The sequence below is a fragment of the Vombatus ursinus genome, unplaced genomic scaffold (genome assembly GCF_900497805.2).
Source record: "Vombatus ursinus unplaced genomic scaffold, bare-nosed wombat genome assembly UNPS02014841.1, whole genome shotgun sequence".
Taxonomy (NCBI): domain Eukaryota; kingdom Metazoa; phylum Chordata; class Mammalia; order Diprotodontia; family Vombatidae; genus Vombatus; species Vombatus ursinus.
Window position 1 is genome coordinate 8,614,481 of NW_020954619.1, and position 13,978 is coordinate 8,628,458.

The following is a 13,978-nucleotide window of genomic DNA, read 5'->3' on the forward strand; positions in this document are numbered from 1 at the left end:
GGCTGGTCTAGAATGTGGGAGATATTCTACCCTGTGAAAATCTGATAAGACCATTCAGGTCCTTCAGTTAAGACACTGATTAAAATATTGAACCACACAGTACCAAAGGCATATTCCTATTTCTGTGCTACTCCTTTAGAGACCTTGCTCTAGGTTCACATTGACCAGTTAATGACTACTCCTTGGTCTGTCATTCAAACAGTTCTGAATTCATTAAACTGTACATATCTAGTCTAAGACATCTATCCATATTTTCTCCAAGGATTTTATGAAAAACTTTGTCAAATGCATTACAGTCTTAACTTTATTTTAGCTATTTCATTTCCCAATCTACCTATCTTGTAACCCTGTCAAAAAAGATAATGAGGCTGGTATGTTATGACCTGTTGTTCTTCATGAGGCCTTAGTGGTCACTGCTTTTCAAAATAACATTCCTTTCTGAGTCTCATGACAGTAGCCCATTCTAGAATAATAGTCTGAAATAAAGTAGGTAAGGATTGCCAATCAGCATAGTAAGGCTCCATGACTAAAGTTACAGACATGAAAGGGTTACAAACTCCATGGTATAGAGGCTTGTCTTCATAATTGGTGAGATTTCCAGAAAAATGACCAAGAAGTAGAGAGTAAAGTGAAGCATGGGTAGAGCATATCTGACATATAGACTCCATGGATTCAGACTTCAATTTAAAGCTTTCTGAATCTTTGATCATGATTTATTTCAGGTTATTATCCCTAATTCTCAATTGTAAATAGAACATTATAGTGACTTAGTAGAAAGAACTCTGAATCATAGATATCACCTGATTCAACTTGCTATTTTTATAAAGAAGAAAACAGGAGCAGAAAGGTTAATTGAGCCTCCCAAATGATACAGATAATTAATAACAGAATTAGTCTAAAAACTCAGGTCTCTATCTTTGGCTCTCAAGGGCCTCTTGTTGAAGACAAAGAATGGTGTTGGAGACACAAGTTAAAATCAGTGTTTTACAGATAGCTGTTGGATATTAAGCTTTTATTTTGGAGAATATCTTCACTTTTCTGCTGCAGGAGTACAACTGTTAGGTCAGAATTCCTCAATGTTAAAGAAATTTTCTTCTCTCTATCTCTGAAATTGCCTCCCAAATTGGGCCATTGTTGTAAATCTGATAGTAGCCTTGGAGGGAAAATATATTATTTCTTTTTTTCTGAACATACCAGGATAAAACAAGTTAAGCCATCCATTGATAATTGACTAGATGGTGTTATATCAGCTTAGAAATCAGATAAAGTCAAGGCTATTTAAATGTATTATGTTTTCTTTTGTAAAAGCAAGATTACTGCCTTATAATGATGATACCACAAAGAAGGTAAACACAGTTAAAATAATTTTTTCCTTGCCTTCAGGTTCTTCTTCTTGCCTATCTAGTAAGTAAGAGTGTATGCACCTTCCTAAACTAAGCAAGCAAAACAACAACAACAGCAGCAAAAAAAAAAAAAAAAAAAAAAACAAACAAACAAACAAAAACCCAACTCCCCTATATAGCCTGGCTGACAAGTGGTCATCCAGCTTTTGTTTGAAGATGTTCAGTGCGAGAGAACTCCTGATCACCTAAAGAAGCCCAGTTTGGTTTTAGACTGCTCTCATTGTTAGACATTTGTTCCTTAGCCGACCCTAAATTTGCCTCTTTGAAACTTCTAACTCTTATTCCTAGCTGGGCCCCTGGAGCCAAGAACAAGTTTGGTTCTTCTTCTTTTGCATAAAATCCCCTCACATATTTGGTGACTGCTCTTATTTGTCTCCCTTCCACACCCACCTCACATTTTACCAATCCCTTCATCCAGTCTCTTCACATAGTGTGAAACCAAGGGCATTTCGCATGTTCATTCCTGCCTTTATTCCTTTCTTCATGCTATTCTCTGTTTGCCACAATGACCAGCTCTCTGCATATCCAAATCCTACCTTTCAACAGTACCCTCCTTTATGAGGTTCTCTGACTTTTCCAACCTATGTTGATTTTGTCATTCTCTGAATTCTTATTGTATGTCTTAATCTCTATCAGTCATTTTGATGCAGCAATATAACATCTTGTGTTAATAGGTATGAGTGAAAATCTCTTCTCATTCTGATGAAAACATAAACTCCATGAGGCTTGAGACTAACCTTATGCTTCTTTTGGCATTCTGCACAATGTCAGGTAGAATGTTGACCACGTAGTAGAGACTTTATTACTATATATTGAATTGAAGCATTAATGGATTTAAGTGAGACCTATTATAAAATCAGTTATCACTTACCATCTGACAAAGTACCAGATTATATTTTAATTTTTAATTAGTTTCTTAATTGTAAATCTTGCAATAATAATATAGTTCTTTTTTATAGCACTTTGCATGTAAAGGTTTGCAAAATGAATATGTGTCATCTCAATATATGTTGTTTTATTTTGGAAAGCATAAAATTCACTTCAGCAAACATTTATTGAACACCTACTATATGCTAAACACTAGTAAATATTAGGTGATACCTAAACTACAAAGTTCAGATAAAGCACTATCTGCTATCGTGGAGCTTACAAAAATAGGAAGCTGTCACACACCCACACATACACATAAATTAAAACATAAAATGTACTAATGTAGCTGTCTTTCAGACTCATCGCCTTATAGAATTTTAGAGCTATTAAAGGGTAATTAAATCTAGCTACCTCTTTACAGATGAGGAAACTGAGGCTCAAGGAGTAAGGGGACTATGTTAAACTCACACAGCTAAACAGCAGAATAAAGACTAGAACTTAAATCTCCCAACATCATGTTCTAGTCTTTCTATTATTAACATATTGCATCAATTCAGGTAATAGTTTTAAATGACAGATTTGATAAAATAGAGGATTTACTTTGTTTACATAGCTTGAAATCTCAGATTAAAGAAGAGAAACTTTGAGGAGAAGAAAGTGAGATATGATAGGCATTTTCAAATATTTGAAGGACTGTCATATGGAATAGAGATCAGATGTGTCCTATTTGACCCCAAATAGTGGAAATAGGAGCAACACAGGGAAGTCACAAAGAGGCAGGTTAGAGCTGAAAATATAGAAAAACTTATTAATAATTGGTTACATAAAAATGGTTCTCTAAGCAAAGGCTAAGTGACCATTGAGGATTGTTATTCAGGGGAAGGTTGTCCTCCTAGTTGTAAGGCAGGCTGTAATATAGCATATGCTGGACAATGGCACGCCTTGATGTAATGTTGTAGGCTAGGTCTATTTGAAATTGCAAATTCCTAGTCAAAAGAATGAGAGAGTCCAAGTTCTGGGAACTATAAAAGTAGTATCAGAATTTCCCCAGGCTCCAGCAAAATTCCTGTGGCTTAGATGTGGGAGGAGGCTGCTAGTGAAAGAGATTCCGGTTTCAGGAATTTGCTTTCATTGCAGAAGGAAAACAGAAAATTAGGCAAGGTGGCAAAATTAGGCAAGGTAGCATTGTTATGCCACATATAACATGGAACCCTACAACTCTATGTAGTCAGAATAAAACTATACTTAACATGAACCAGAAATTCTTATTTTACACTACTCTGTTACAGTGTTTTTCTGATGGAAACGAGAGATTTCAGTGACCTGCAGAGAAAATGACAAAACCCCAAAACTACTAATTCTGGAAACTTATTGGGAAAATTATTTTCAGGAGACCTAGCTGCATGTTTTAATGGCAGTCAGGGAAAATAGAATTTATTGTTTTAAGAAATTTACTTTACATTAGTATAAGCCATAAAGTTAGCATTACCTGAATTCATCTAATGGCAAATTATGGCCAAAATAAATCCTTTCATATCTGATTACTTAACTTTGACAGTTTTTTTAGAATTAGTGGAAGAGTTGAAAGATAGTGCCTGTGTATGGAGCAGAATCATTAATAGAACTGCAGAGACTTAATTATAATCTGTCAGTGACAATAGAGTTTTGACAGTAAGTAATGTTTGAAGTTCACTGAAAATATATGTATTTGAAGTTTGTATTGATCAAAGAGTTATTATTTAGAGTTATAGTGGTATTTATCATTGCTATTGAACTGCCCTAAAATACCCTCAAAATGTTCTATGTGGTCTTAAGATTTATTCTAGAAGAAAAAATCATTTTTAGCTGTTTTTCCTCAAACTTTCAAATGAGTGGATTTAAGACTTTACAGTCCTCTGATTAATTTTGCCCCAAGGTTCAACCAGCAGTTGCTGGAACTATCTCATTCATATGTTCTGTGCTGTGCTGTGATACTCAAGTATAGCATCAAGCATAGTATTTGAAATACGAGGTAACTATTTCCTTTCCTTTCCTCCTTCCCCAGGGTCAATTCCTGCTGAGGGTTTAGGTCGGGGGTGGGGTTCTAGATCCTCAAGTGTGGCCCTTTGACTGAATCCAAACTTCACAGAACAAATCCCCTTAATAATAAGATTTGTTCTGTGAAACTTGGACTCAGTCCACAGGCCACACCAGAGGACCTAGAAGGCCACATGGGGCCTCAAGGCCACTTGACTGAGTTGATTGAGTCCAAGTTTCACAAAACAAATCCTTTTATTAAGGGGATTTGTTGTGTGAAGTTTAGATTCGGTCAAAGGGCCACACATGGGGATCTAGAGGGCCACATGTGGCCGCAGGTTCCCCACCCCTGGTTTAGGCAATGCTAAGAAGGTCTCAGAGTCAGGCATTGCAGAGCTCAAAAACTAACCACCTCACTAAGTTCATTAGCATAACGTTTCCTTCTCTGACATCACAAATGATCTCTGCTCTGCCTATCCATGACTTTCTTTTTGATACTTATCTTTTCCTGGGTAAAACAGGAAATAATGTGATTACTTTATGGCAATTCCCTTTGGTAAATCTGTTCTAGATTTTTTTTTTTTGTGGAAATGGGGGCAGAAATGTGGTCTGGGGATGTGAAGAAGCTTAGAACCTTCAAAAGCATCATGGGATAAATTTTAAGATAGAGTTTGTCTCCTGTTTATATTTTTCCAGTGTCTTCAGCTTGTAGTTATATGTATCATGTCTCTAGATAATCAACCACAATGGTCGTTATCGAGTGTGACTTTCAAAAATGATAATAAGGAGGATTAATTCAGTTGAATTAATCAGTATTGAGCACCTACTATGTGCTAGTAGAGAATAGAAGACAAAAATGACACTGTCTTTTCCCCTGGGGTGGGGGGCATATACGACATGTATTCAGATAAGTAAATTCAAAATTATATAGAATAAGTTCTGTGCAATTCCAGATTTGAGTTTATGGTTACTCTCTTGTAAATGTAACTGGTATGTTTCAAAGTGACAGCTTTGTATGTAAGCTTGATCCTAGTGATTTTAGTATGATGATAATTGAGTTTGTGAGTACTGGACATGTGAAGCTGCATTGTGCTTGTGGATGGTTGTGGAGGTCTTGATTAAGTTTGGTTCACTTCTATACAGGTTAGAGTGGGAAATTCAGCAGCTGAAGCAAAAGCTATGTGAAGTTGGTGGTGTTCACAAAGGGCACCAGGGAACCCTGGTGGAGAATCCGTCTCACTCCAACTCCCCAGCCAATGCAGCCAACTCTCAGTCTCATCTGCTTCCACTGGCCGATGATAGGTACTGTATGTGAGGCAGATCTTGGATCCCATTTTTTCACATAAGTTAACGTTTCCTCATTCTTCATATTAAGCAAATCCTTGTGGAGGCCTCTGTTAGGCCTCATATCATTTGTAATACATTTATTTTATTCATCCTTCTTTCTGTCTAACATATTATATGTTGAAATATCTTTAAAAGTCATCAGCAGAGTCAACACGTTAAGGGAAAACTTTGGGGCAATGAATGTAATATATAAACCTGAGGAAATGAAAGCAAGAGGATCATTTTTGAGAGGGGTTATCACCTGTGGAACAGTGCAACTGACTAGAGAAGGCAAGAGATATTAGGGGAGAGAAAGGGAGAGGAGATCATCGAGTTTGGGGCAAGCAGAATAAGTAGAAACTAGTGTCCTATGGTAAAAAATAGTTTGGGTAGTTAATTTAGTATAGATATCTATCTCTAAATTGATAGCTATCACCCTCTCTTTATATCCCAATATGTAGAAATTAATATGTTTAGAGAGGCATAACAGATATGTTATGAAAATAACACAGATTGTTAGGAAAATAATGCCAGGATTTTTAATAAAATCATCATTGTAATAAATTTATACTATGCCTATGTTACTATAGTAAGATGATTTTCAAGCTGGGTGGCTTTGTGAATTGATGTGTGATTTAGGGGATTCAGTTTAATCATTTTGTTTCTATACGCAAATGGTTACTTTTCCCTAACCCCACACTGATGCCAGACACAGAATTTCAAACTAGTCAGTTCTAAATCTTAAGTATTAAAAAAATGTATATTTATATATAAAAACTTAGTAAGAGTGGCATGAGCTTTTTTATCCCTTTATATTTTGTTCAATAGGTTGTTGTTAATAGTTAATAGTTTCTAACTTGAATAAAAATCAGCACAGTTAGCATATTTGTGAATAGACTTGTTTCAATATTAGTTGCATGTAGTTAATAGAATTGTATTTGTTAATTTAACATACAATACATTGTTTCCTCTGCTAAGTCTTTTTTGAAAATATTTTGGGCATACATAAGAATTTTACGCTTCATACACTTGCTGATAGTCTTAGAAAAATGAAACAAGGAATTTTTTTTAAAGAATGCATTAAGAATATAATATAAAGGATCATGGTCTACCAATTACTTTTTTAAAAATCCATTAGGGTGCCTAATTAGCACTCACAAATTGGGTGATTCTGAAACCAAACCAAGCAGCCAAGCCCATTTTGCTTTGGGTAACTTCAGAAATAGCTAAATTCCTAGGACTCTCTGGAGTGTGCATGACCTGGAGTTGTGTCAGAATGATCTTCCAAGCTCGGGCTACACTGTCATATCTGCCAATGGGAAAGAATAATAGTTCCTTTGGTTATTACCTCAGGTTATTTCCCGTTTCGGTGTATAGGACACTACTTTGTCTCTGATTGTCAGAGATTGAAGGGACTTAGAGATCATTTAGTCTAGTTCAACTCATTCTTTTTTGACAAGAGGAAACAGACTCAGTGAGGTGGCATGATTGACAGCCAAGGAGTGGCAGAGCAGGCAGGAATGGAGACTGACAACAAACTTGACATATAATCATTAACTATCCGTTTCTTGAATACGTACCAAGTATTAGGCCTCTAGAAGATACACACACAAAAGAAGGTTCCTGTGCTTAAGAATAATGCAGTCCCTTTGGGGAAACAAGACTTGTAGGTGTAAAACAGAGATGAATAATAAGATATAGCATTAAGTACTAAATTATACAAGAAAGATCGTAAATTTTACATGAGGTCAAAGATATTCTCCTTAGTTGTGAGTAGAACTTTCTACTCTATACTCACTATTTTAGTCTCCTTGGCCAAAGGGATGACTTTCATAATGGTGAGCTGGTGACTGTTTTAGGTGAAGTTAGGTTTGAGAGTTTTGCTTTTGTGTCTTTATAAAAAATAAAGTTTTGTGAGGTAAGAGGGGCAGGGCACATAAAAATGAAATAATCTTAATATGTAATAGCAGTTGAAAACATTCCAAGCTTGAATTTGAGGCCTAATTTATTTTCAGGCTTAATGCTTACATTGAAGAAGAGGTGCAGCGGCGTCTGCAGAACGTCCGTCCCAGGATTAGAGATAGTAGCATCTGTGTCTCCCGGTCTATAGAAATGCGAAAGGTAAGCTTAATGAGGCAGCAAACAGTGGCTTTCGAAAGAATCTTTCATAAAAGAAAGATTGGTCTCTGGCCAGGGACCCTCTTCTTTTTGTTGTTGTTTTCCTCTCAGTTGTGATAAATGTTAAAAAATGTCACGACTAAGTTTAATGTTAGTTCAGTAAATTTTGGCAAGATCAACATAAGCAGGTTGTGACCAACACTTATTTATCCTCAGGTTTATTTCTGGGAGGTTTGTGAAGTGAAGCTAGCTTACGTTTGTGTGTTGATTTATTTCCTTAAAATCATAATTATAATATTTGGGTTACCATACCTCCCACTTTCATTCCCCTTCCACAAATGGGTAGAACTGTGGTTTCCAGTCCATTTTGTACATTAACACAAGAAATATTATGTTTTCCTTTGCAGTTGATGGATGTTACTGATAGTCCAATTCTATCAATAAAGTATATTGTATACATGTTAATGCATAGTGAGGTGTGTCCTCAGGAAATGTTGTTCTTAGTATTATACTGGGACTTTTTAGAAGATGAATGAATAGCTTAAATCTCTTATAGGCAAGTTGAGTAATGGAGAGCTACAGAGCTTACTCATGAGTAAAAATTCTATAGAAGGTTTGTATTCTTTTTATTTTAATTCTCATTTCTTCTCATTAATGATTTGGAAAATTTCCCATTTTGTTTTTTATTTTTAATATTTTATTTTCATCCAATTACATGTAAATACACTTTTAAACTTTTCTTTTTAAGTTTTGATTTCCAAATTCTGTCCCTTCTTTCCCCTCCCCGTTTCTTGAGACAGTAGCCATCTGATATAGGTTATATACGTGTAATCATGTAAAATATTTCCATATTAGTCATTTTGTGGAAGAAAACTTGAACAAAACAAAAACAAGAAAGAAAGAAATTGAAAAATAATATGCTTCAATATTTATTTGAATGCCATCAGTTCTTTTTCTGGAGATGGATAGCATTTTTCATCATGAGTCCTTTGGGCTTATCTTGGATCATTGTATTGCTGAGAATAGCTAAGTCATTTGCAGTTGTTCGTTGTACAATATTGTACTTACTGTGTACTGCTCACTTCACTCTGTGTCAGTTCATGTAAGTCTTTCCAGGTTTTTTTTTTTAAATCATCCTGCTTGTCATTTCTTGTAGCAAGTAATATTCCATTACATTCATATACAGCAACTTGTTCAGTCATTCCCCAATGGATTGATGGGCATCCCCTCAATTTCCAGTTCTTAGCTACTACAAAAAGAGCTGCTGCGTATATTTTTGTAAAAATAGATTCTTTTCCCTTTTTTCATGATCTCTTTGGGATACAGACCTAGCAGTGATATTGCTGGAGCTAAGGGCATGCACAGTTTTATAGTACAAACCTTCTAGAATGGTGGAGTTGTGAATGGATCTAACTATTCTAGAGGGCTTGCATTCTTGATAGACAAGCACGTTTCTTTAGCTCTCTGTTAGATCTCATAAATATTTCTAATCAAACCAGTTTTGCCCCCTTGAAAAGCAGATAACTTAATTTTTCTTTCATTTCTAGGATAATGAAAAACTTCACAATGGCACTGCTCAGCGTAAGCTAAAGTATGAGGTAGGTAATGATTTTCAGATTGATAGGGTAATCTTAAATTATGACATGCTCATGTGATTAAATTTTCTTAATGTTTAGTTGCATAATTAGAAATTTGAAGTGACAGTGAGATTAATGTCTAATCGACAAGGCAAGCTATTATATTAACTTAAAATTAAATAGAATCCTGTAGGTTGCATATAGCTTTGACTTTTTCTCAATGGTGTATAGTGGTAATGGAGACCTTAAAAAAAAAAAAACAATTCTTCATTTAAAACAGAATCCCTTTCCTCACCCTTTTTTTAAATTCAAACATGATCAGAATCAGACATGAGGTTTGGAAATGTAATAGAGAACTGCTCAAGATTTGAAAAAAGACTCATATATTTCAAAGACCATAAACCTTCATATTACTGCTGCTGTTACAAAGGAATACTTTTGAGTGACTGATTACTATATCTCTAGTCTTATCAAGCCAAAGTTGATATGGATGTGAGACTTAGGTTTTATTTGTTACTCTTTATATTTTCTATAGATATCTTCCCTTACATTTCTGGTCTTTTGTGTGTACACACACACACACACACACACACACACACACACACACACACACACCCCCCTTAATAGTAGATTATGGAGGGGGCAGCTAGGTGGGGCAGTGGATAGAGCACCGGCCCTGAAGTCAGGAGGACCTGAATTCAAATCCAGCCTCAAACCAAACACTTGACACTTACTAGCTGTGTGACCCTGGGCAACTTACTTAACCGTAATTGCCAAAAAAAAAAAAAAAAGAATAGATTATGGAAGCATTGTAAAGAGTTTCCATAAATTAGTAGGCTGTAAAAATTCTAGTTAACCTCTCAAAATAGAATTGGTTTAATCTGCCTTAGCTGTTGTCAGACCCTCTTCTTCCTAATCAATATAGACTGATGAAATTCTTGGGGAAAAAAGTATGTCTTCCATTTCTCTAGGCTACAATACCTAGCCACAGTGCATTACACATTCTAAGAAGTAAACAGATATTTGTTATTGATGATTCATTTCTGCCTTCAGAAAACATGTGTGGATGCCCCTAAAACACATATTCCCAAACATAAAACAAGATCATACATAGAAAAATGGTCCAGAATTAAACTACCGATGGATTTCTCTCAGGCTTACAGCTTAATTCTTAATAGACCCACCATTATATCTTTTACCTCTTGGGTACCTAAATTCATGCTTATTTGTATGCTGTTTGAATATGAAATTTATTCAAGTCACTCAATATTATTCTTTATACAAAAAATCCAACTTTATAGTGAGAAATGGATGCTGTAGATTAATTGTGTAAATTATAATCATGTCAGATATATAATATGCAAAATCCAGAAAATGATCTTCTGTTCAAAAATCATATCATCTGTTCCTCAATCAGATCACCCATTCTTGAATCATATATCAATCAATACCAATGAATTTAGATTTATAGCTTTATTTCAGAATGAATTCACAAAATGAAACCAATGAAAGTGAATATAAAAATTATTATGTGCAAAGAATTCTAGAGAATAAAAACAGCATCCCTATTTTGACTTTTTGATGTTTTGAACAGAAAAGACAATCTCGGCCAATGCAATATCTAGCTCCACTTAGACCTAGAGGTGATACAAATTCTTCCATTATCATTAGAGAAGAAGTAAGTCAAGTATACTTGAAGAAAGAACAAAGTCATTCAGTAACATGGAATGTATCAAGTTCTACAAATTCCTCACTTGTGTCAAAAGGGAGAACCTGCCAAGAAAGAAACCAGTGTTCAGAGCAAGAGTTTTCACGTGAAATTAACTGTAAGCTAAATTGCCATGAATCTACTGGTATTTTTGATCAAGATTTTTATCATGAAAATTGTCCTCTTGACTTTCTTCAAACAAACAAGGGAAGTACAGAATGTTTGCAAGGTAAGATAGAGAATCTCAGTTATTCAAGATACGTGGCAATGACTGGTGAAGATGCCTTCAGCTCAAGGATTGAAAGCAATTGGACCTTCCTTCAGCATAAATCCAGTACAGCATCTATAGAGAGTAGTGATGAGCAGACCAGACAGAGCAACATGCTTTGCTTATTCCTTTCTGAATCGAATTCCAATGAAAAGAGTCTATCCCAGGCAGACTCCCAAGAGTTCACAGACCCACTTCCTATCCATGAACAGCATCTTGAAAAGGAGCCACACATTACAAAACAAAGCCCCCTGAAGTTCACCCTTCCACCTACAAATGTCAGGACAGATACCCTCTATGGCTTGGAATATTTTTATAGCAAGTTTTCTAGCATTTATAAAGATACGAGGAATCATCTTCTCCAAAATAGCACAAAGATGGTCAAGCAAGCAAGACATTTGAGTAGCTTATATGACCCTAGTAGTATGACCTCCCAAGTAACAACATTAATTAGAAATTTGCCAGTTCTTAGAAACTTGCCTCTGGAGATGCCCTGGAAGTCATACCTGAAGTGGTCAGATCCACCTCCTTTAAACGAAGCTCAAGTTGTCATGAGTGACAAGGACCAGCTAGAAAAATGTTTGCCAACACAGAGCCCCATGCACTATACGGCCCCAGCCATTTCATTAACTTCAAATTTACAAAGTTCTTCTCAAAGCTCTGTTTGTCAGCGACTATGTGACAGTGGCAGAAATCATTTTGCATTCAGGCAAACTCTTGTGCAGTTTCCAGCTGAACTACTGAGACTTCAGGAATTGTCTTTAGAAGATCTCCTAGAGTGTATGACCTGCTGCCTCCCTGAACTTCTGGGCAAAGTAGATGAATTAAAAGGTGTTTATTGGCTTGCTGTTGCTAATTGCCGAGAGCCTGACCCACAACCAGCCTGTTTGATTCTGTGTAGTTCAGCCTTATATGCTTTCCTTCTATCAAATTATTGCCCAGACTCTCTTGATATTTTTCAGATCCTTCCCCTTACTGTGCTTAGAGAGATACAAGTTGGTTTTGGAGGACAATGTGTAAGACTTCTGGGCTCTACAGAAGACCACTTGCTCACTCTGTTTAGTTACAACAAAGACTTCACTCAACAGATATGCTGTGACCTACTAAGTCCCTTAATGTCTGTGTCAGACAGTGTCTTTTGTTTTAATCATCCTTTGCTCAGGGAAGATTTAGTTCAGCTTTCACTCGATTGGAGAACAGAGGTTACTGATTTGGTTTTGACAAGTGGAGTGAGAGTGACATCTAAATTCCAAAATGCCCTAGTTGACATTATTTACTTCCTTCATGGAAACATGGAAAGCAATATTCCCTCCCTGGCAGAGGTTCAATTACTATTATATACTACAGTCAAAGTAGAGAGTGACTCTGGCCAAACATGTTGTAAGTCATTAGTTCTTCTTAATACACATATTGGACTTGTGAGAGAAGATTGTGTTTTTTATCCCCTTACAGTTTCTCCAAGAATATCTCCTCGATGTTCACAGTTTGATGTGTTTAAGTTACGTGATTTAAATGAATTCAGATGTGTTGTTGCAGACCAGAAAAACTTGTTAGAAGTGAAGCTTGTCTTTTTCAAAAAGCATAAAATTGCATCTGATTCAAGAATTGTTTTTTCTGGACAACAGTTATCCAGTTCCCCATCGTATGTTGTAGATGCCCAAAATGATCCATCTGACATCTGGAAACTAACTTTTAATTCACAAGATGAAGCTCTTTGGCTAATTAGATACTTGACAAGATTCTAGAGAGTAGAGTTTCAAAAGTGCATTTATTATATATATATATTTATATATATATATTTATTTGAAGTCTTTTCATGATATAACAAGCATGAAAAATAATTGGTCAAGGGAAAATAAATGCCCCCAATGTAACCAACTTGGAATTGAAATAGGGATAATATCTACAACTGGAAATTTAGGAGTTTTAAATATTGATAATAAAACGATAAAATGCTTTTTATAGCTTCCTCACTTAATTATCCTTAAAGTAATAGTTCATTAAAGCACTTTTAAAAAATTACATTAGACTTTGTATTGATTTATTGTATAGCAGTTCTTAGTTGAGTTCTGAAATAGTTTGGGCTAGTGTTGCTAAGAAAAGTCTCTTCAATGACTTAACATTCATTGACATGTAAAGATTTAGATGTGATTTGGACAGTTGAATAGTAGAAACTAAGGATGCACAGAGCTTCCTATAAGAACATAGGAATTTAATGTGTCTCTGTCTCCACTATTTAAAAACATCAAGTAGAGTCGGAGATAAGGACCCTACTGCGGTTCTTTACATGGTTGACTCTTCTTCATTTCATTGCTATTGCCTGATCTCTTCCATCTTGTATAATTTCACTTCCTTGTTACTTCTTTCTGTCTCTTGCTTTCTTATTCTCTCTCTCTCTCTGCCTCCCTTCCTTCCTTTTTTTAAACTTTTTATTTATTTTTAATTTGTGGAATAAAACAAGTATTTCCATAACATAGTATATGTAATAAAAAAATGATCGAACATGAAACTGCAAATCTATCACATACAACTTGCTATTCCTTTTAAAATATATAATAAAGTTGTTACATACATTTCTTTTTTTCTTTTGTTTTCTTCTCTTCCCCTTTCTCCCTGCCCTAGAGATGGCTACCATTAGACACAAGCACACACACACACACACACACACACACACACACACACACACACACAC

General features: G+C 35.5%; 1 protein-coding gene across 3 annotated transcripts in view; it reads left to right on the plus strand.

The window, feature by feature from the left end:
* KIF16B (kinesin family member 16B) overlaps positions 1–13,978 on the plus strand; it is a 370,094-nt gene that overhangs the window by 248,155 nt on the left and 107,961 nt on the right. For 2 of the 3 annotated variants that reach the window (XM_027840333.1, XM_027840334.1), the window contains exons 20-22: positions 5,433–5,591; positions 7,631–7,736; positions 9,281–9,331. In XM_027840333.1, the coding sequence (XP_027696134.1) occupies positions 5,433–5,591; positions 7,631–7,736; positions 9,281–9,331 (316 nt within the window). Of the gene's footprint in view, positions 1–5,432; positions 5,592–7,630; positions 7,737–9,280; positions 9,332–10,904; positions 13,047–13,978 lie in introns of those variants that run through there. The other variant, XM_027840332.1, reaches the window with a different exon arrangement.